Raw genomic sequence first — 24597 nt, 5'->3', positions numbered from 1 at the left:
CAGAAACCCATGACAATGATGATGATGATAGTTTCCATTTGCTAAGAGATACATGTCTAAATATGCTAAATGTCTTACATGCATTCTTTTCTCATTTAGTAAATTAACAATATTCTGAGATACCTAAAACAATGTGTAAAACAATGTTTACAAAAGAAATGAAATAAGAAATCAAATCTTTCCCTGTCCTTGAAGCATAGCACGGAACACTAGCTACATCTATCAGACAACAGAAACAGTGGCTTGATGCAGCCAGGGGCACAAGTCACACCATTTAAACTGAGAATCATTCCTAAAATTGTGTACGATGTTGGCATCTAGCCAACATTCTGGAGCAGGGAATTACAACTCGGTGGAATTAATTGATTGCAACAGTAAATAAAACGAAATTTAAGGTAGACTCTAATTTCCCATAAAACGGCAGTCCTGGCTTGCTTCGGAAGTGCTGAGTAAAAATTCTGTGTCTTTGAAAAGCAGAAAGTTCACTGATGTAGTTGTATCTGATAGTGGAAACTTCCAGATTTGTTTTTCTGTGTTTTATGCGTTAGCTGTATCAATCAGATTGCCTGCCACCATGCCTTCTTATAACACATACTTAGAGCATTGATTTGGGGACTAAAAGCATATTCTTTGCAAGTAAGCTAAACTGAAATTGGATTCAGCTACAATTAAAATTAACTGCTTTCTTCACAACAATAAACAACTAAAAGTATTTTCACTTACAAGCGAACTTTAGAAGTATCAACCTTTTTTATATTTGCTTCCTTGATCATGAATGGTCATAAATTCTAATCCTTTCATTCCTTTCAAAAGCCATCCCTTTAATGCAGCATTCAGCGACAACCACACCTGTATAGGTTTTGTCCTCATCAGTCCCCTTACAATATTTTATTGTAAAATGCTTATTTCAATATGTGTTTATTGTAGTTATTTGTGTAATTTTTGAAATTCTTATTGTATCATTGTATATCATATGGAAAACTATTACCTATTATACCATATTACATTCAGTTCTTTACGTTCTTTATTGTCAGAGGTTGTTCTGTATAATTAAAATTGAATATTTATATCCCTCAGAAATCTAACACAATGTGGGACAATCTTGGCAATTAAGTCACGTATGTATTCTAGAAATGTATCTATACATGAATAAATCTTCTATATACATCTAAATAAATAATACTAGAGTACGTCTGTAGACAGACTTACACATAATATAACATTCCTTCCTTGACTGTTTAAAAAAAGATCTAAGCTGTTTACTTGGACTATACAAAATGCCATAGATGATGGAGTGGTTTGATTCATATCATCCCAAAATTCATGTCCACCTGGAGTCTCAGAATGTGGCTTTATTTGGAAATAGGGTCTTTGCACATGTAAGTTAAAACCAGGCTACACTGGATTAGGGTCAACCCTAAATTCAGTAACTGGTATCTGTATAAGACAAGGAGAGAACACACACAGATAGAGACACATAGAGAAAGTCACATGAAGATGGAAGCAGAGATTCTTGACAAGCCAAAGAATGTCGAAGATTGCTAGGACCCACTAGAAACTAGGAAGATGCAAGGAAAGATTATTCCCTAGAATCGTCAGAGGAAGCATGGCCCTGCTGACACTAATTTTCATCTTCTAGCCTTCAGAACTTAGAGAGCAAATTTCTGTTGTTTTAAGCCATCCTGTCTGTGGTACTTCATTACAGTAGCCCTAGGACCTAATACAGACGGGTTGCAGTAAATTTTAAGTACTGGATACACAACCAGAATATCCAGTTGATCAAAATTCCTCAGAAATAATCACTAAAAAGGCAAATCAGCAGAAATAAAGTGAAAAGATTATAATGGAATTATTTGAAAACATGTTCGGCATGCCTGGACTCAGTATATATTTGACTCTAACTCTTACACCTATTCATCTGCAGGCAGGCATGAGAATCCATTTTCAGAATGATGACCCAGAAGCACTCTATTACATTATGAAATATCCCATCATCTTCACTTGACTGTGTTTATTGATGCAAGATGGAATAGTTTATTTTAGAGATTTATAGCCACGGGAGTTGAACCAAAATGGGCTTTCTTCTTAAAATGTACTAGCTTTCTCTAGAGTGGTGGTTATTAACCTTTGTTTGTTTGTTTGTTTGAGTCCTGGACTCCCTTACAATCTAGACCCTTTCCTTTGAAAAAATGCACATATGCACCAATAATTTTTACTGTTATCTTATAACTTCAGGATGATCACAGATTCCCTGATATCAATTTTTATTTCTTGCAGGATCTCTAAGCATCCCTATTGTAGAGAATAGCACATTAGGGAAAGCAGCTTTGATCCCCACGTTTGCAGATAGCATTAATAACGCTTATTCAATTCATCTAACTCACTGGTGGTACAGCATTTATTCTCGTTGTACATAGAGTCATGGCCCTGTGTTTTTCCTTTGTGAAAACAAAATGTGAACTATAATATTATAGGAAAGGTAGGATTCTAACACCAAAGAGTCTATATCTAGGTGAGGAAATAATTCAGACAAAAGCAAAGTTAGTGTCACATGATATGAACAAGCAAGATGCCAGGTATCCACGTGAGATAGTGTAACATACATACATGCACAACTGAATGCTCTGTCAGTGGTACTTACAGCATGTTTCTTAACTACTCAAAACCCCATCATTGATGGCCTACCATATACTGAAGCTGATTACCATGGGCTCTAACCATTTATTAAGAAAAGTTGTTAATACACAGGCTACCGAATTTTGGAAAATTGTTTGTACAATGTGAATGTTTTTAGTGTTAAACCCATATTTCCAAGAAACAAAAATAAAGCAAGCAAATTGAAAATTAAACAAACAAATCTCCTTTGTTTCTAAAGTTCCATTGCAGCTCCAGGGCAGACATGACTTAAGTTTCGCTAATCAGACATGATCCCTACAATATGTAGATACATAAACTAGTGATATAAGGAAATAGGCTAGGTATCTTCCATTGGCTGATGCACAAGGTATAGGGCTGTGGGCTATCAGAGCCTGCAGTGATTGGGGTATCAAGTTGGCTTGCAGCTTCCTAATTTGGGCAGGGGAAGCTCTGCCTTAAGACAGCCAGCTCTGGAGGTGTTTATAGAGTTGTTCCTAAAAGTCAGCCTACAAACTGTATATCTGGCTGTCCTAACAATTTTGTGACATCCCTATATGGCTAAATAAATCATTTTCTTCTTTTCAGAGGGTTCTTTTTGCCACAGCTGAGAACAGTAACGGGTACACAGCCCCTAAAAACTCCTGTTCTATCCCTCACATGCCTGGATATGTGTCAATGACTATTTGAACTATTTGAAAATTCACAGATTGGGCAGTGACTTGACCTATGGCAAGATTTTTCTCCCAGGTACTTATAATAACAGCAATAAAATAAAACATAAAAAAAGAACAACAAGTATATGATCCATGAGAAAAATACATGAGCAAAAAAATTGAGAGATAAGAAAGAGAAAAATTGAGAGACAAGAAAGAGAAAAACTGAGCCATGAAATAGTGAGAGGGAAAGCCTGCCACTGAGAGAGAGTAGCTTTGACAAATTTCTGATTCCCATCACTGGTTGGAGGAAGGCCCACTTTTTATGGCTCCTGACTTTATTATTTTTTTAGTATGATTTCTTATTTTACCCATGCCTTGAATGGGTCTCAGGAAAAGAATCCATCATAAGAATCTACACTAAAACAAACTATCATAGAAGAGAGTAGAAAGGCAGGGGATATCTTCCCCAACTTGCCCTTCCTTCCTTCCTTCCTTCCTTCCTTCCTTCCTTCCTTCCTTCCTTCCTTCCTTCCTTCCTTCCTTCCTCTCCCTTCCCTTTTATCTCAATCTGCTCACTAATTTAATATAAATTATTTCCATACTACTGTAAACCAAGTGTAGCCAACTATTCATTCCTTTATAAAGTCCTGAACATTATCAAACTCACACATCTCATTAAGGAGTTTCAACTAATCAAAGATGCTTGTCACAATACCTAATTTGTCTAGTATTTCAATACCTATACATTATCTTATTCATCACTTGACATTTTCTTAAATCTTGGACCAATACAGACAAAGATTTTCCTCTAGGGAGGAAAAGGATAAAATTAAAGAAAATTGGAAATGGCAATGAAGAGAGGGTGTTTTGAAAGCTCAAAGTCAAAGAGAATTCTAAGCTTTGGGGTGCCTGAGATTGACTATATTACATAATAACACAATTAACATATACATGGAAGTCAGAGAAGAAAGATTGATTTGTTTGTTTTATTTTCTGGAGCAAAATTTTATATTTGTTGTAACCATACACTTCCCAAATACAAAATAAGCAAATGAATGTACAACAATGGATTACATAAGAGACATCAGAACTAGAGACCGATCAGGAAGTTGCTCGATAACCAGAGATATATCTACTATAAAGCAATTTTTGCATTGTGAGAAACCTCAGATTCTGCAAATCTGTGCACTAACAATACAGAGTATATGGGGAAAATGTGATTGGGAAAGGTAATAGTAAAACTAATAAAAATACACCTACAATTTAATATTTTACAGCATTTATCCCAAGAATCACTGTCAATCCTTTTTAGCCTTACACTTTGGACTAAGTCTTTTTTCCTTTGAGATGTAGATCTTAAAGGGAAATGACTTTTAATAAAGTATAATGTCATCAAAATTAAAATCTGATGATATATTTCACTAATCTCTAGTTTTAATACAGGGAAAACAGATTTTTCTATACTCATAGCTTGGCCAGACATCTTGGTGCAGTGAAAACTTTTTTTTTTTTTTTAAATGTTTGAAGGCACTAAACTATCAGTACAAGCACTAAAGCACAACAAACCCTTCTGTATATTTTCTTTTGTTTTTGTGTTGATAAACAGTTCTCTAAAATTTGACCAGGCTTTCCCCTGGTTGCTTCAAACCCTAATATGCTGGGAGACATTACATATAAACCAAAAGCAATTTTACAAATTTTACTGACACCATTTCATCAATTACTTGTCAATATGGTGATTTGGTACCAAAAAAAAAAAAATACACACGGTGCTGGAATATATTTAACTTGAATGTTCCATGAAAGAGAATATAGACAGAAAAGGAGGGGCCAACACCTGAAACTTGGAGACCACCTAAATCTCAGTGAAGCTTCTGTGAGTAAAAACAGTTCAGCCCAAGACACAGGGTCAATAAAAGTGATGCCCATGTGATGATGGAGTGAGATGCAGATAGATGAAATAAAGGAGCTTGAAATGCCCTGATTAACTCACAGCTCACACGCCAGTCGCACTATTTTCTTTGTATAAGAACTTTTCCTCTTTTCCTCCTCACTTTATTCTCTGTATCCTTCATTGTTGTTACCTAGTAATGATTTTAGATTTGGATGGGTTCTGCCTCACAATTGTTGAGTCATGAGCCTGTCCCAGGTGTGCCTGCCTAGATAGAAAACTCAAAATGCTTTCTGCCCTACACAGTATTTACCTGAAAAAAAAAAAAAAAAAAAAAAGTATGAATATTTTCCCCCCTTTAAGGGACATCTTAAATCTTAACAGCTAAATCCCTAGATGTTAATGTAAAAGTGTCTTTCAGTAGTTGCTCTCACATGTGGAAAAAAATGCTCATCATTCTTTAATAACTTTTCAAAAGTCCCTTCTTCTATTGGGACTTCCTCCAATACTCTCACTCAGAAGTATTCAGGGGACTCAAACTCCTCCCATAAATCTCTTTATACCTGTATTGGCTCCCTCACCTTTTGCATTTTGTTTAATCAATTTTACCTGTTCTTTTTTTCGTTCCTGAACTAAAAATCTCCCAAGCCTTATTGCAAATCTTAGTCTTGTGTGGGAAAACTTCCAGGCAGTGTCCATGTAATTTTACTGTACAGAATTATGAGTCAATTATATTGTTCAAACTCTACATATTAATCTTTCGTCAAAATAACAAGCCTAAAAATTAAAGTAATTAATACAAAAATATCAAATTAAAAGCTGGTGATACATGTTCACCATTCAGTTGATGATATATGTTCATCATTAGTTTCTTCTTTTAAGAAATCAGAAACTTTCTGGTTACCAATTTTCATCTTGCAAATTTTTAAAATGATGAAAGTGAATAGTAGGAGTCAATTTAATTACAAAACTCACCTTTAGCAGATAATGTTTTTTGCAGAATTGTGTTGCTTTTAGAATTATTCTAGCTTACACTCTTAGAAAATTAATACTACACTATAAAATATCCCCCAGAAGCAAAATATTTTGCTTGTCCTGATATGTACTTGTTATGAATAAATTATAGTTTGATTTTGAAAACGCTTTCTTCCTAAGTGAATGCTAGATTTTTAAAAATTATCTAAGATTAAAAGTTAACTGATGAGACTTACACAGAGATTTAAATTAATCCATAATCCTATCAATATCATAAAACTGGCTTCATGTTGTTATGTGTTTGTGTGTATATATATGTGTGTACATGCAAACGTACTTTCTTTCCTATTTTAATACTGCCTTTCACATTGTTTTGAATGTTCCCTTTGTCTTAAATGATCTGTGGAAAGTTTCTGACTTGAGTAATATATAGCCTTTTCACTGAGTTCTCACTAAACCCCAGTGGAAAAGAAATTATCCTGGACATTGACTATTCTGGTAACTCAGATCTGCTGGCATTTTCCACCATAAACAGGAAATCCAAAAGTATTTACACCTTAGGGAAAACATTACCAAGTCCACCCCATCATACTTTCTTAAGAAGACTCAGAAGAAAAAAATCATTAGAAAGAAATGAAAATACAATAGAATCATCAGGAAGCCATTTAAAATTTTCTTGCTTTTGCCCATATATTCTTTTCACATCTGATAAACGATATCAATGTCATATTCAGAGCACTGATGCCGAGTGTTGGTATCAAGTCATTTGTAAAGTCTATAGTTTAACCTTCACATCAGTTGGAAACAATTTAGGAATAATATAGCTTATCCATTTTTAAGTAATAAAAATCAAAAGAAGGAAGGGAGAAAAGAAGAAAGGAAAGAGAAACTAGTAAAAGTTAAAGTGATAGATTTGGATTCAAAATAAACTATAACTAGTGGGATTGATCAAGGAAGATGTATCATTAATTACTCATGGTTTACTAGTCCTAAATAACTAATTCCATTCAAGAAAAAAGAAAATAAAGAGGTGGAAATAGAAACGCGACAGAGAAATTTCAAAAAAATAAATAATAATAATAAAGTACTGGTACAACAAGATAGACAAAGACTCAAAAGGGAATAAAGTGTATAGTATTTTATAGGGTCCTTATATTTTAAAGGTCATAATGAAAGTGGTTACAGCTTATTTTGTTCAACTCTTATTACTCTAGGATTATCTCACATACATTTTTCACTCTAGATTGGTTCTTCCTAGCATAAAGTCAATTTCTAGCTAGCTTTCTTTTTTAGTGCCTGTGCTGTCATTTGGCAGACACATTTATAAAATGAATTTTTTTTTTTTATTATTTCCCAAGCAAAATTAGAAAGGAAAATAAACTGGAGATGTATGAAGCAATAACATTATCAAAGTAGGGATTATCTACTCTTTGAAGTTCTTAACTTTACAGTTCCTCTTCATCAGTATATAACTGAAGGCCAAATTTGCATGTGATTAATACTCCAAAGCTTGTGGCAAATCAATATGTATTTATGTATATATTTTTTTATTTATATAAAATGTTCTTGAAATATGGCTTACCTCATTCTGAAGATCTCGGATCATTTTGCTCTTTCTTTCCACTTCAGTCTTTAAAAAATTAATCTGAAAATGAGTAGAAAATTATGTAGACACATTTCAAGTTCATTTTTGTGCCTTTTATAAATTTATTTACAAACTTTTTTGAGGTATAATGATTACCTTTGTAACAACAAATACTGAAAAAGAACAAAAGGATTAAAATTTTTTATTAACCAAGCTTTCATTGCCCAGTTCATACATGTCTACTGGTTATATAAAAATATTATTTTATCATGTAATAAATAACTCATTTTTTAAATTGAGAAATCATGCACATTATGGCTATGATTCACTTATCTGTTTAAACCTCAATTTAAAAAATGTGATTCTTAAAAACAAACAAACAAACAAATGAACATAAACTAGATTCTAGGGTTGGGCTTAGGAATCTCTATTCCTAAAACTCTTCAGGTAATCTTAACCTATGGTCAGGTTTGAAAGCAATTACACAGTGATATATGCATGACCTCAAAATCATGGGACATTATAAATACTGCACCAAAGAAACCATGATATTTCCTGTTGAGTGTGATATTGTCAGGATCTGTAAACAACTTAGGCCAGATATTCAAACTGTATTTGCATAAGCATAGCATCATTATCTGTCTGAGTACTTTGAAAAATGTCAATATACCACCATAGCTACAATTTGGGACTTAATACTCAAGGGTTCACTATGATAAAAACTAACTGTATGAAACTTTTAATTTCTTCAAATTTTAATATTTGGTAGTCACATTTTAAAATATAAAAGGACACAGGTGAAATTAATTTTACCAATATGTTTTATTTAATGTATTGAAAATATCATTTTTACATAAAATAGACTATTAATGACAATTGATGTTATTCTTTTGCAATAACTCTTTAAAAATCACTGTGTTTTCTACACTTACAGCACATCTCAGTTTGGACTAGCCATTTTTTAATGCTCAATTGTCTCACATATCTATTAGTTACGTATTGGACAACACAGTCCTAGAGGACCCCAGGAATGATACAAAATATGCTGGCGATGTGATTATCTCAGAGATGTTCACACTTATCGATCATGATGATATATTTTGCTAATATACTATTGAATTTGTATACATGTGGTCTGTCAGTAATGTTTGCGAACTTGTTGCAATGATGTTGCTAACCTTTTCTGCTATCAGAACAATTACTCATTATGAATTTCTACAAACTGGACAAACACTTAACCAAGTTTACTATTTGAAAGTGCTACAAAGGCTGTGTGAAAAAGTTAGATGACCTGTACTTTTCAGCAACAATTCATGGCTGTTGCATCACGACAATGCACCAGCTCCCATGGCACTGTCTGTGAGGGAGTTTTTAGCCAGTAAACCGATAACTGTATTGGAACACCCTCCCTACTCACCTGATCTGGCCCCCAATCACTTCTTTTTTTCACCTGAAGATAAAGGAAATATTGAAAGGAAGACATTTTGATATTTTGATGACATTCAGAGCATCAAGTGTAATACGACAGCTCTGACGGCCATTACAGAAAAAGCACTCCAAAATTTCTTTGAAGGGTGGACTAGCTGTTGGCGTCAGTGCATAGCTTCCCAAGGGGAGACCTTTGAAGGTGACTGTAGTGATAATCAGCAATGAGGTATGTAGCACTTTTTCTAGGATGAGTTCACAAACTCAATTGTCAGAGCTCATATACTTAATATTTCCAACTAGCTTTTTTTATGGTTTCTTATTTTTCCTGTGCATTGTCAATACCTCCCTTATCTCCTTGGGTGTATTTCAGATGTGTAGCATAAATTCTTAGTTCATGTATTTCAGTAATTCTGCTTCAGAGTGCACATGTGGTCTAATATATCTGTTTTTTTGTTTTCCTTTTTCATAGCTCCATATCTCATATCTCATATGTCATGTTATTTTAGCTTCTTAGCTTCTTTTCTCTTTGGGTTATTAGCTACTCTGCGTGGTAATATGTATAAGAAAAGGGCCAAAAAAAAAAAAAAAGAGGCAGCTGTCTTCATGAGAAAAGGAAAGATCTTGGGCAGAGAACCTCAGAACCACAGCACCAAGGTGGGGGGAGTGGTAAGAACACCACCACTTCTGATCCCTTCAGCTTCCTCCTTCAGCAGAGCTTCAGGCAGCACTGATGTCACCATAGATAAATGAGTTGTTGCTACTGACTTCCAGGATGAAGGACAGGGAGGTGATGCTCTGAAGGAAGAGTGGTGAAATGCAGGAAAGCAGGATGTACAGATGCCCTTCAGCCTGCCAGCTCCTGCATCCTACTGCTGCCCTCTGCCCCAGCCCACAGCGACCGCTCCTGCCCAACACATAGGCACGCATTCCTGTGAATCACCTGTCTCCCCAGGAGTTACTCATCATTTCTTTTTCCTTTTATTTTTTTTGTTTTTCCCCTTGTTTTTGTCTATTCTTTAGTGTATATTTACCCCTAACTTCTACAGTTTCTCTAGGGTTGATTTGGGGGGAGGGAGTTAGCAATGTCATCAGTTTATTGTCTGGAGAATAATTCACCAAATATGCAATCAATAAGTGCTTCTGTAGCGTTTAATAAGTGCTTCTCATGATGATGATGGGTGAAAAAAGGATGGTTTATGCTGAGATTTCTAGTTCTTAGCAAGAGATTAATAAGTATTTATAAATGGACGTATAAGCAATGAGCCTCTGATAAAATCATATCATCAAACCTGGCCATTCTACATACATTTTGAATATAGAAATGTAGGAAGTCAAGGCCACCATTAAATAAATAGAGTAAAAATTATAAGAGCATATCAAACATAAGAAGGATACTTATATGTGCGTATGTGCATATGTATTGAATGTGATTAAAATACATTTCTATAATACACTATTCTAGTAGGTGTAGAAGACAGGTAGGGAAAAGAGAAAGTTGAAGGATAATTTTATCTCCTATTAATAAAAATATTGCAAAACATCTGAATATACAATTTATTTAAGGAGTTCTGTAGGAAATTGACTCTAAAGTAAACCCATTTGATAGTTTGGTTGGGTGTGCTTATTTTTTGAATACATTATTATAAGCTACCAACATATAAACTATTTGAAGACCAATGTTAATGATGATTGCATTCCTGTTTTTTTAACATCAGTTTTGTGTGTGTATGTGTGTTTGTGTGTTATGAGATAGACTATTGTCAAACAATCTTGTTTTTAACAGCTGATTTATAAAACTGCATCTACTTTCCTTTTTTTCTCCTAGAGGAATACCAAAAGAGACAATCATGGCCAAATGATACAGCAACAACAGGTATGCATGTGTTACTGTAACTGCATATGGGAGGATCCCACATGCAAGGGCCCTAAGTCCGTGGAAGTCAGGAAGGGCGCTCAAGAGATGAGTGGTCTGTTCTGTGGAGTATTTCAGAAATTTCTCATTAAATTGTCCAATATTTGGTAAAAGAATGGGCATTCATCCGTGTAAGAAAGGGTGACTAGTCTATTTCCCAGTTCTGATATACCCTTCCCTGGAGTATGAATACAAGGTCTAGAGTGTTGTTATCATACATGATATAAAGTTTTTATCAGCCTCGGTTCCAAAATGTCACAGTGGATAATTCTCTAAAGGGGGCTGCAACCACATAAGGAGAAGCTCCCATGGGAGAAAAAGGCTTCTGACTTTAAAGCTGTCTGAAATGTACTCTCTCTCTCTCTCATCTCCTCTTATATCTTCTCATGCAAAAGACAAAAGACCAAGATAGTCCCTTCTCATTTATTTACATGTCAGGCCAACTCCACTAAAACTTCCTTTTTAGTTGTTTGTTTGGACTTTTTTTGGTACCATGAACTGCCGCTACAATAATATATACATTTTCTAATGTTGTTATCAGATGGTTGAATGGATGTAAACACTTGTTAACTTGAAGAGAGGAGTGAGGTACACTTCCTGGTATTACTTCACATCATCTAGTTATACCAAGATACTCATTTCTAATTGAAGGATTACACATTATGTACCAATTCTTCTTTTTTAATATTTTAATATTCTTAAAAAATATAATGAATGACAAAAGAGAATCCTAAGCTGAAATGTATTCTGATTTTCTCCCCTCTATCGCCGTCTCTTTTTCTGTCTTTCTACAGACACACACACAGTCACACACACCAATATACCCATATATGTACCTATATCTCTTTATATACCTATATAAACCTATCTGGTTTTAAAATTATGTTTAAATGACAACAATAGCAAATGTAAAGAAGAAAAGTCAGTCTGCAGTTAAGAAAATGCAAGCCAATAGTAAAAAGGTCACCTCAATACTAGTTATTATAATAATAGCAGTGAGAATGAAGCCATGTTTAACCTTGATCACTAATAGGTAAAATGTCTGATTCCCACAAAGAAAGGGTTTCTACTTTCCTGGGAACTCCAGGTCAGTCTCAAACAATTTAAAGTCAGCTTTCGAAAGCAGTGATTGGCAACTCATTGCATAACAAAATTATTTTGAAGAGCAATATAAATAGAATTAAGGACAAATATTCTCCTGAATTATGGACAATGAGCTATAATAATATATTATTTTAATTTTCCTTTTATCAGGTACTAATTATTCTCTCATTCCTGATAATTATTACTTTGTCATTGCTGGATATCAAAGGGCTGAAATGGTTATAAAGATGAACCAGTAATAGTGATAACGATGATGATGACTATGAATATTGTGATTTATAAGAAAAAAAACTATATATATATATATATATATATATATATATATATTTATCCTTAGTTCCTGGGTCACAGCTCCTAAAGCTCTTGGAATCTCCTAAGTGCTTTTCGACCGCACCTAAGGATGGGAGTGGGTTGCCAACCATGTGATTATAGGATTGGAACTTTTAGTCACATTCCCCTGACCTGTGGGGAAGGGAGAGGGGCTGGAGGTTGAATTAATTGTCAATGGCCAATAATTTAATCAATCATGCCTAAGGAATAAAGCCTCTATAAAATCCCAAAGGAAGGGGTCCAGACAGCTCAGGACTGGTGAACACATGCAGACTCAGGGAGAGTGATGTACTTGAGATCACGGAAGTTCCATGCCCTTTCCCCATACTTGCCCTATGCATCTCTTCCATTCTGCTGTTAGTGAATTATATCCTTTTATAGTGAACTGGTAATCTAGTAAGTAAAATGCTTTCTTGAGTTCTGTGAGCCAATCTAGCAAATTAATTGAAGGAGATGTTTATTAGAACCTCCAATCTGTAGCTGGTAGGTCAGAAGCACAGGTAACAACCTGGGCTTGTGACTGGTATCTGAAGTTGGGGGTGGGGGACAGTCTTGTAAAACTTTGATACAATTTCGAAGTTGTTTACAATTGATTATATACTCTGTTCAACACTTTGCATGCATTAGCTCATATAATCACCAAATAAACTGTTACTTAAGTAGCACTGATATGCTTTTTACAATAAAAGAGTCTCAGAGATATAAAATAACTTTCTTATATTCACTCAGCTAAGAAGCAATGGAGATTAAACTGAAAAAAAAAACAAGGAGAGTGCGAAGAAAAATGATATTAGCTTAGTGTTTACTATATATTATATGCTAGATATGATTTTAGGGAAAGTGTATATGTTATTTTAATTTGAATCATCATCAAAATTCTGCAAATAAGGAAACCTGCAGAAGTTAAAGAGCTTGCTCAACTTCACAGAGCTAGTAGACGGCCCACTAGGAATTTAAAACCAGAAGAACCTTATTCCGGAGTCCATATTAGGTTATGAATCCACTTAGGGAGTTTTTTATTTAGCAGAGTATTTTGGGATGGGAAAGGGAAACCCTCCCTCAAGATTCAATGTTAAGCCATAAGAAAGGCACAGCAAACATGCTGAGATGAGGGCAAGGACAACTCGTCCAGTGGGGCCTCCTTCCTCCATGATATTTCCTATACTGAGATGCTCTCAATTCGGCCGTGCTCTTTCAAAAGTTACAGCATTTTTCTTTTTGGATCTCAGACACAGTTTGTATAACCTATTGGAATAATCACGGGTTCATGCTTTGGTTCCTCCAACTATTAGGTGCGTACACACAAGCAAGAAACTTAACCTTCTGTGAGTTATTCATTTTCAGTCAAAAAAAAAAAAAGTGTGTAATTTATTGTGAGGCTCTGAGATTAACAGTATGTGTGACCACATTTTGCTCTAACTGTCATCATTTGTGACCAGGCTATGAAGAAATCCAGGTTACATGGGATTGGACAAGACCGAAATAGGAGCACCTAGTCTGGATCAGGTGCTGAGGACAGACATCGGCATGCTGATGCTGAAGGTGTGTCTGTGCTTTTGTGTAACATCAGGTGTCCAGAGAGCTAGACATCAGATGCACTGCAGGTGAGGAGTGAGTGTTGCCATGGCACAGCAGAGAGGAACCAACACGCTTGTCCACATAAGAGGGCAGCACAGGTGATAGTGAATCCATTCACAAGAAACAATTCTGTGCCTGGGAAAGCCCACAATCATTATTAGAAATACTGTCTTCAGGAAGCAGGTGTCCCAGATGATAGGGCTGAGTTTCAGAAGCAAAACTCCACACCCTCATCCAGGTTATCAAGGAAGCCTTGCAAATGAAAGGCAGGCTGACAGTTCTTAGAGGGGTTGGGATCCCCGGTTGCTGATCTTGATGGTGACAGTATTGATCGTGTTTCTAGCTTTTGCAAACTCTATGCTTTAACATCTACCCTACACATATGTGTGGACAAGCCTTGTTATGGACAACCCAATAATATGCTTGAGTCATCCTACTTCACCTCCTGCCTTCCCTGTTGCTGTACCCTCCCCAACCACCTCACCAAATGGGTCCTCCTTCTGGTGTTATATTTCTCAAATACAGACTTAAAAATACAGAGCCCACAGCCCTAGCCACCCCTGTGTCAGGTACTTACACTCCAGGCGACTGTGTACCTTCCTTAATCACCCTGGGGCCAGGTATCAGACATCTAGGGGTGGTCTCTATGCCCCAGAGCCCACTGAAATCATTTAAACTGGCCAACCTTAAGACTCCTTACCCTGCCTCACCCACTCCTTCCCATAGAAACCACAGTAAAGGCTCATGTCCACAGTTCCCCTGCCAGCCTCTGCCTCACGGCCAACACAGCATGCTACTCCTCTTGAGAACTGTGACAAATAAAATATCGTTTCAATAGCAGTTTCCTGATCTGTTAGGCTTACCATACCTCAATTTTCTATCCATATACTGTAATTTAGAACAGTTTCAGGTTCTAGAAACAAAGTAAAAGGCCCAATCCCCATGTGGTGCAAAAGGTGAGTCTGGAGAATAAGGTACACATCTAATTTTCAGCATTGCTATCAAGATCACCATCCCTGTAGCCTACGGTGAGTATTAGTGATAAAAACTGAAATGTGGGAATCAAGAGAACATCATTTGAAAGAGAAAAATCTGGAGAGAATTTTGATTCTTAAACTTTGTGGTGCCTCAGAATCACCTGTGGAGGTGACAGAGTAGGCAGTCGGTGTGACCTCACAGATTCCTATGTAGTGGATGCATCATGTGGGTTAGAGATCTGTGCAGCTTAACTTAGTTCAAGGTAACTTACACCCCACAATTCAAGAGTCATGCATGTGGGGCCTGACACTAAATACTCTTGCCCCACTCTTTCCCTCATCGTTTTATCCTGAAATGAGGGCTTGGGAATTAGAAGACGCTTAAGAATCAAACATAACAAAAATATTTTTGTGGGAATGAATGCTGACCAAGTATGCTTATAATCTCGGTGACTGTAGTTTCTTCATTGTATTTTCATTTTTATGTTTTACAGATGTGTTTGTTCCATGGTGATTTTTGAAGACCAAAAAAAATAATAAATAAAATAACTTCCCAGCCCCAAAGCGACAGATCCAAAAAAGAAATACACTTACAGTAGCCTGTTGTTTTTCTGCTTTCTCAGATGTCTCTTTAAGTTGATTTTGCAGGGCCTCCTGGAGAGACTTCATTTGTTCTCTAGTAGAAAATAGAGAGCAAAAGGGAGACATAATATAATTGCGTTATTTCCTATGGACATGATGAAAGGAAGTTTTGTTGTCTATGTACATTTGGGAAACAGATAAGTAGAATTGAATAGAGACACAGTTAAGCATACAGGGTGTATGTCTGGATTCTGGTAATAAAGGGTTTTCTCTCCCATGCAAGTACTAAAAGCAAGCTGTATTTAAAGGAAATTGCCTTGCTATTGTGTCTTATGAGAATCCCACAGTGTGAATCATCTGTGAGCTGCATAATGTGTCAAATCAAATCAGTGGAATAATTAGAGTTGAAAAGCTAATTTTAGTGACAGCATGCGAGGGTGTGAACATGCTGGCTAGGAAAAAGTTACCATAGACTGCTGATAGGATAAAATTACCGTTCCCTTCGGATGCTCCTAATTGATTAACTCAAAAGCATTGTGCTTTAGACATCCTTCATAAAGCCTGAGACGTTATATGAAGAGAAAGGAAACTTATTTCCGCTTTGAGGGCAGAAATACCCCCATTTATTAGGGGTAATAAAAAAATACTCATCTGCACATGTATACACATTATGTCTCAAGCTCACAAATACACATGGACGCTGTCCACTTGTTAAAAATATAAATATCTCCATAAATATGTATTGTTTTCAAGGGTTTTGCATTTACTCATTTATGACAAATCATAGCATCTTCCTGCAACTTAGTGTTATCACCTAAGCCATCATTTCAAAAAGTCCGGATATCAGATAAAAGTTAGTGGAGCAGTGAGTGTGTGCACATGTGTGTTAATTCTGGCCAGAGGAATGAACTCCTTCAATGTAACAGCAACCACTAAACAGAAACTTCTCTAGTCTTACCAGTACCCTCACTATTTTAAAATTCCCAATTGAGTGCCAAAAGACTACCTCTAGAACCACAATATAGAGACTAGGGAATAGGATAGCACTCTCTCAGACTGATTGTTTTCATCTATAAAATGGGCACAATGATAGAACTATCTCACAGGTTTGTAGTGATGTTTCGATGACATAATGCAAGCAAAATGCTTAGCATCATGCCTAGAAAATAATCACTTAATAAATATGAGATTGTTGTCACAACCACCAGCACCACTCTAGGTCCTTAAGTTCACTTCTTTGACCCACCACATCCTGCACAAACCCAAACTGTTCTTTCAGCCAATGGGAGCTACTGACACCCCCAGATTTTATACTCTAGAAACTCTTAGGTCCCAATTTCCATTTCAGGAATATCAATGAGACTGAAATCAATTTGGACTTTGCCAAAGCAAAATACAATTGAAACAAGTTATAAAATAATTACAGCCTCTTTGGATGTTAGATGATTTACGCTTGCTTGGGTGAAGTGTATAACATGCTTTTGCTCAAACTCTAAAGAAGTTATTATAACATCTCTGTTCACAGAGAGAGAGAAAAAAGGAAAAAGAATCTACATGCTATCCCTAACCCTCAACTTTTCAACAAGTACTGAACGAAAACACAATTCAACTATTAGATTGCCAACTGATAAAAAAATCATATAGTAAAATGTTATAATAATTATCATTTAATATTATTTTTCGATTTTAAATGTTTATTTTTTTTAATGCTGATACATCTATATTTTAATTGAATTATAAAATATTATAAGTCTTATAAAAATGAGCATATGTGTATATTAAAAAATTCCCACCTACTGACATCTGTAGGTAATGTAGGGAGAAAGACAACAATAAACTGTAAAAGCTGTTAACAAAAACTGAGGAAGTAGAGAATTCTGCACATCTTCACTGTGCAAGAAAAGCTACCAGACAGGATGGTAAAGTGGGCCCTTTGAATCTTCCGGATCTCTCCATCTCCTTTTCTGCATGTGGCCCCAAATTTCTGCCTCACAGACTTGCTAAGTTATATTCCTATGAGAGATGAATCTTGTCTTGCTTATGTAATACCCCCCTCCACCAACTACAATTTGCCCAAACTACGTCTAGCTTCTCTAGGGCCCTATTTAGCACTGAACTGAGCTTAATTCTAAAGAACAGATGGCTCCAGTGACACCTGTGACAGGTTGTTCAGCTGTTAAGTACATTTTAGCATGAAGCATCATGGTTACAGGGATTTTAAAGGGCAGCTGTTTCACACATCTTCCATCCCAAATTATAAACATGAAAACACACACACACACACACACACACACACACACACACTCTACTGGAAGGCATTGCTTTTTATCAAGTGGTTTCAGGCTTGTACTACAATAACTACATGGAGAACTTACCACTACCCCAATCATTCTTTTCATATTTAGAGAATGTGATATTGTAAAATCTCTCAGTATACAGAGCCCCAAATTGCCTTCTAGTATTCTGCCCACCAACCACCATAGAGAATAAATGTTTTATTACCTTTTTCTCAAGATAGTCTTCCAGGCACTTCTATCCCCCAGAGTCTCTATGATGTGGTTATACTCTCTTACTCCTCACATAGTAAGTTTAAAACTCCATCAACCTGCAAACTCCTCTATGACTATGATCTAGGCTGTCTTAATACTCCTGACAATGTAACACTCAAAAGTCAACACAATGTGCTCGCACGCTCTCTCTCTCGCATACACATACAAAAACATGCATACACCCACACACACACGCACACACACACACACTCCTTTTTCTGTCTCTCTTGGCAGAAAGGCATTCTCTGCTCTCTCCACATGATTTACATGGACACTTATTATCCTCTGAGCTTACTTACTTATAGTCTAGTCCCAACTACACAGAAAGACTGGTTAGTTGCCTCTTGGCTATAATTCCAAGAGGAGAATTCTAATTGACATATGTAGTGTTGTTTCAGTGGCCATCCCTGAGCCAATTAACTGAGGCCAGTGATATCAGAGTCACACAAAAGAAGCAGGACTTCTAGAGAACACTTCTCCAGATAAGGGCCAAGTGGCAAGGCTCCTAGGCTTATTGAGAACTGGGTGTATTAGCCCAACAGCATCTACAATATAGTACACTCTTTCAGACTCAAATAATATTCCTAAATTTACAATCAGTTATTATTGTTTCTTTTTGTTTTCTAAGATCATATTTTTCTCTTTTACTCTTTATTAATATCTCTTATTTTGGAAATGAAAAACACAGCCATCTTTACATTCAGATAACTATGATTTTTATAATCTCTAAGAAAATGACAAAAACTAATATACAACATGTCATGTCCTTGTGAGAAATTGCCTGTCATTAGAATTTACCTATTGAGTTTTACATTCTGAATTTGTGTACATTATTCAAGCTGTGCATTTTAAAGACGGTTTCTAATTTTGGATAAAACTTTGAAATCACAATACCAAAATATCTGTTCCATTTAATCCTTTCATTGAAAGACTTTGTCCATCATCTGATAGTCTGTATATGTAACAAATGTGTAGATGATTGTTAAGAAATTCTTAATAAATCTAACTATGTGTTTTCCTGGTTTGCCTGGTTATTTTCTGTGTCATGCAGAAACAGCCAAAGATAATCCATGACAATATAAAGAAACTAAAGGAATGGGCTTTTAGTTAACATCATGCTAAGCCCATCTCCTTATGTGTGTCTCTCCTGAAATGAGGAAAGGCAGGTTTTGTTGCTCTTTCACTCCATGGGATCCCCCATCCTCTTTTGTAAGCTATCTTTACGCCACCTGGTCTATGTATTTCTTTTTACCCTGAACAATGTTTGCAGAATAATACCCCTAAAATTTATACCATTCTCCTATGGAGTTACCTAAAACAGGTTCCTTCCAATCTTTAAAAGTTTGTCTCTCCCGTCCCAGGTTATGAATATTGCTTTATTTTCTGATCTTCCCTGACTCACTCAGTCTTCTTTGATCACTGCAACCCTCTTAGTAGTGTTGCACATGCATCGTGCAGAGGTCACTTCCCTTTTCCGTATTTTTGTTTATTATTCTCTCCCATCATGGGATGTTCTATAAAAAGTAATCATTTTCAGTGTTTCATGGTCTATTTTGATGAGTTATTTCTATTAAAAATGCTGATTATAATTCTTTGACACTAACTCAATGAACCGCAAATAGCTGTGTAGTATTGAGCATAGGTGTTTTAAGAAGTGACTAATTTCAAATCAATGAAACAATTAAAAAGCATATATTTTTGGAAACATGTTCAGACAAATATTTCACTTTTAAATGTGGTCAAAGAGTCACATATATATTATATATATATGTCAGATATATATATAATATATATGCATATATACATATATACATATATATAATATACATATATATGACTTAAACCCACTAAATTATTTTTCAATAATAATAATTAGCAGGTTTTTTTTGTTTGTTTATTTCTAGAAGAAAATATTCCTAACATATGTAGTTATTTTACTGGCATTGCTTTGTCTAGTTTTGTTGCCTTTCCAAGAGTAGACTTGAGGCATCAAATGTAAAATGTGTAATGTGTCACCCTATGTAAAATGTGAAGGGTGATACCTTTTTAAAGAGACTGCATGAAATTTTTAAAAATGAATAATTACATCGTTGCAAGTATATGCGTATGTTCATATGGGCTACACCAACATTATAGTTTCTTGGATGAAAATATCACAATGTGAGACCAATATTTTACAGAAGCTCTTTTTAATACTGGATTGGAAAAGAATTTTATGTTCAAGAAATAATACTTTTATTTTAGTAATAAAAATAGTTAATATATGACACTGGCTTAGATATTTTTAACATGCCATCAACTCAATCCAAATATATGCCAATGAGAGGTTTCTTAGTCAAGAGGCAAGCAAGGTCAGCGGAAAAGATGCAAAATGGTGAGAAAGGACGACATAGCATAGTGTGTGTAAATTTTTTAACAACTTCTAACTTTGTGGTCAGTAAACTAATGTGAAAGGGTATAGCAATTAGGTAAGACATAGCATAGCAAATTCCAATCAATACAACTCTCAGCAATTTATTTAAGTACTTTGAAGAACAATTTCCTATCTGTTAAATGGGAATAACAATATCTGTTTTATAAGGGAATTGCAAGGGTGGAACAAGAAAATACACTGTGTTTCTCTGAAATTAAGACCTAGCCAGACCATCAACTCTAATACATCATTTGGAGCAAAAATCAATATAAGACCCAGTCTTATTTTACTATAATAACATAATGTAACATAACATAACATAAAATAACATAACACCGAGTCTTATATTGCTGTTTGCTCCAAAGGACGCATTAGAGCTGATGGTCCAGCTAGGTCTTAATTTTGGGGAACCATGGTATATAAAGCATCTAGCAAAGCCTGTAGTAAATGTATAATAAATGCTAGCTTGTTTCTACCTTCAAATAACTTTCCTTTTCCTTTCAAAAGCAATTTCAAATCATATAGCTTCTATGCTGCATAGAAATCTATCTCACAATACATTTCCTTCAAAAAAAAAAAAAACAAAAAACCCAACACTAATCACATGTTCTAATTCTACTTATATTATTACTAAGATTACCCCATTCCTTACCTCCCCCACCATTATCACCATGATTGAGTTTTGATACTATTAAAAATGGCCCACTGAGGTCAGTGTCATTGGATCTGTTTACTGATGGGCAGACTTATTGATGGGTCCATCTTATTAAGATAATAGAGAAAAAGACTACAGATCCTTAAACACTGGAACTGTGATCTGCAGACAAGTAGCCTTAGCATCACCATCACCAAGAACTTGTTAGTAATGCAAACTCTCAAGCGCCACCCTAGATATACTGTGTAAGAATCTGCACTTGAACAAGATTCTCATACATTCACGTGTAAGTAAGATAAATAAATATAAAGCATTTAGAATGAACTGATTTTTGTGAAGTTTCTGAATTCAGTTTGACACTATTAAAAAAAGGAACTGAGAAAATAAAAGGAAGGCACAGTCTTACCTTTGTTTCTGACCTATTTCTAGAAGTTTCTGAACATCAGTTTTGGCAGATTTCTCATCATTTTTCAAAGACTGATAAGAGAAAAGGAGAAAAGGAAGTCTTATTCAAGTGATACATCGAGGCTCACTTTATTTTTGTCTCCATGGCACAAGGTGTGACCACACTAATGCCCTGGAACAAGAACGTACAAATGAAGCAGTGATGGTCCTTGTGGTTCTAAGGATACACACAGAAAGTTGTGGCCCCAAGTAGTGCCTGTGCTACACAGTAGGTGAAAGGGAATGAGGTGAGTCTGGATCTGTTGAGATTCCCCCCAATTTTACAATGACTATAATATTACCTTAATTTTGTGAAAAGGTTAAGAGGATTTAATAAGATAAAAAATGAAAACCTCCTTGCACAATGGCTTGCACAAAATAAACAGAAGGCTTCTTAAAAATTGCAAGTACATTTAGTGGTAGGATTGTTACCCTTTCAAAAAATGTAACTCCATGAAATTGATTCAGTTTTATCAAGTAATTTTCTAGACTGTAATTCGATGTCTTAACTTGGGCTACTGATACAGAGAAACTGAGTGTCCTGGGAATATTGTAAACACTGACAACAGTGCTATGAGTATAGGCATTTCACCATATGCTTGAAATATTTTCAAAGTGCCAGGTGTTTCATGCCTCTGAGAAAGTACCTTGACTAGTCTTTGCTGCCTTGTATAACTGGTGAATTTCTACTTAATGATAAGGTACAGCTCTGGTGTCAGATTTCTATGGAAATCAATTTAGTCTCCTTTTCATCCCAGTTAGTGCTTCTCTAATGCTCCGCAAATAATTCCATCATAGCACTTTGATTCTTGCACCGTTATCCCGCTACCTACCTCTGTGTCCTATTGGGATGTGAGTGATTTTTTTTGGCTCTTATTTTCATGTTCTCAAGATGTAATATAACTTCTGGAATAAAAGCTTGGTTGGGCATTAAGTTCAAATAGCAGCTCTGCTGCCTAACTGTGTTTTTGATAGTTTCCTAACCTTTCTCCAACTCTGTTTTCTAACCTACAAGATAAAACTAATAATACCCATAGAATAGTCGTCATGTGAAACTTAAATAAGAATTATAGAAAGAGTACCTAACACAAGATGTTGACCATGTTCCATAAGCTGTAGTTATTACTGATATCATCATCATCATCATCATCATCATCATCATCATCATCATGGGAATAGAAAGCTAAGGACAGTGGTGACTCCATATGGTTGAGAAACGTGGTTCAGTGCAATAACTAATAGGCTCTGGAGCCAGAGTACTTGTTTTTAATATCTGGCTTCCCTTAATGTTCAAAAATAACTTATCTTCTCAAAGCACGATTCCTCATGTGTAACAAGAAAAATCACATTAATTGTATCTACCTCATACATACTTTATGAAAATAAAATTCTATAAAACAGCCAAAGCTTTTAGTATGCAGTAGGGACTCAATAAATACAATATTTAAACCACATATGAAAATATCAGATATTTCAGAAAATTTTTCTAATCAGATATATACCTTATCTTGGTTTTTGAGATTTCACTGAATGTTAAGACAGTTTTACAGATGACACTCTCCTTTCCAAGGCACTTACCCATTTTAGTAATGAAGGAGGTTTATTAAAGAAATTCAGAACTGTCCTTTGTGGAATTTAAAATTCTTTTCTAGAGATCATTCCTCTGTTCATTTAACTCTCGATCATAGTTACTTGTCCTTATTTCATAATATAAAAAACACGGGGGTCAAATTGATCTTAGAAGCTGTGAGAAATTGATGGCTTTGCTAAGCACATGATTTGATCATTCCTGAATTTGCAAACCACAGGTTCCCAGATGGCATTTCAAATGACATTTCCTTTCAAAGCTCATATAATAATAAATAATTACTTCAGTGGTCCAGCCTAGAAAACTATAGAGAACTGGTAAAAAAATAAATAAATAAATAAATAAATGCAGGAGTCTTTACATGTTAATCCATTGAGACAAACCAGGTAACTCCTCATCCTTTGCTGCTGGGAAATTGGTTTTCATCTCACCTGGAGGTTGACTTTAATTCCATCAAGTTCTCTTGATGTCTTTGTCAGCTGGCGGAGGATGGTGCTTCGCTCCTTAAAGACTTCTTTCAGCTGCTTTTCTAGCTCTTCATAGTCCTGTCTAACACAGAAAGAAAAGGCATGAGCGCCCCACACTTCCACTTGGCATCAGACGCTGTAGTCATAATCACAAGCCCTTGAACTTCAAGCAATATCTAGAGTAATTGAAACCTTAACTATTAGGATGTTTTGTTTTTATTCTTTCATGGAAAAGGAAAAAATTGGTAAAGCAAACTGTTTTATAATAAAGGTTTCATTTTGCATTGAGGGCTATCCAGACTACAGAGAGCTTCCAGAATAATACCGCACATCTTCTACACGTACAACATAGTTTATCAGGTACCTCTTGGAAAACAGATATTTTCATGACATCACCACAGCTTTTTCCAAGGTCCTTGAAGATTTACAGCAAGAGATATGATTTGAACCAATGTATCTCGAAGCCATAAGTAGGTTCTGACATGAGAGTAGGGGGAAACTTGGGAGTAGAGGTGGAGCAGAACGTAGGCACCTTGTTTCACCCCTAATTTAAAGGGAAGGAAACCCATTGAAAAGCCACCCTTTCCAAACATGTCTAAGAGTATCTATTACTATTAAAGAGGCATTGGAATAAACAAAACATCTATGAAATTCAGCCAATAAATACAGTAATCGGAGTGAAATTTGAACAGACTGTTAAAAATTACTATGAAAGACTTATTTATCTCAGTATCATACATTATGCACATATGTTTTTCCATTTTCTCATATGATTTTTGAAAGAAGACAGGTATTGTAATTCTCGTTTTGCAAATATAAAAGAATT

General features: G+C 35.4%; 1 protein-coding gene across 6 annotated transcripts in view; it reads right to left on the bottom strand.

Annotated features, from left to right (window-relative positions):
- LUZP2 (leucine zipper protein 2) overlaps positions 1-24597 on the bottom strand; it is a 463398-nt gene that overhangs the window by 194252 nt on the left and 244549 nt on the right. For 4 of the 6 annotated variants that reach the window (XM_074336147.2, XM_074336145.2, XM_019742591.3 and 1 more), the window contains 4 exons: positions 23736-23849; positions 21679-21749; positions 15668-15749; positions 7742-7804 (listed from right to left, as the gene is read on the bottom strand). In XM_074336147.2, coding sequence (XP_074192248.2) covers positions 7742-7804; positions 15668-15749; positions 21679-21749; positions 23736-23849 — 330 coding nt within the window. Of the gene's footprint in view, positions 1-7741; positions 7805-15667; positions 15750-21678; positions 21750-23735; positions 23854-24597 lie in introns of all 6 variants that reach the window. The other 2 variants (XM_019742592.3, XM_019742593.3) reach the window with 1 other exon arrangement.

The sequence above is a fragment of the Rhinolophus sinicus genome, chromosome 14, assembly GCF_057876585.1.
Source record: "Rhinolophus sinicus isolate RSI-liver-muscle chromosome 14, RSI-T2T, whole genome shotgun sequence".
NCBI lineage: Eukaryota > Metazoa > Chordata > Mammalia > Chiroptera > Rhinolophidae > Rhinolophus > Rhinolophus sinicus.
This window is presented reverse-complemented; position numbering and strand designations above follow the sequence as displayed.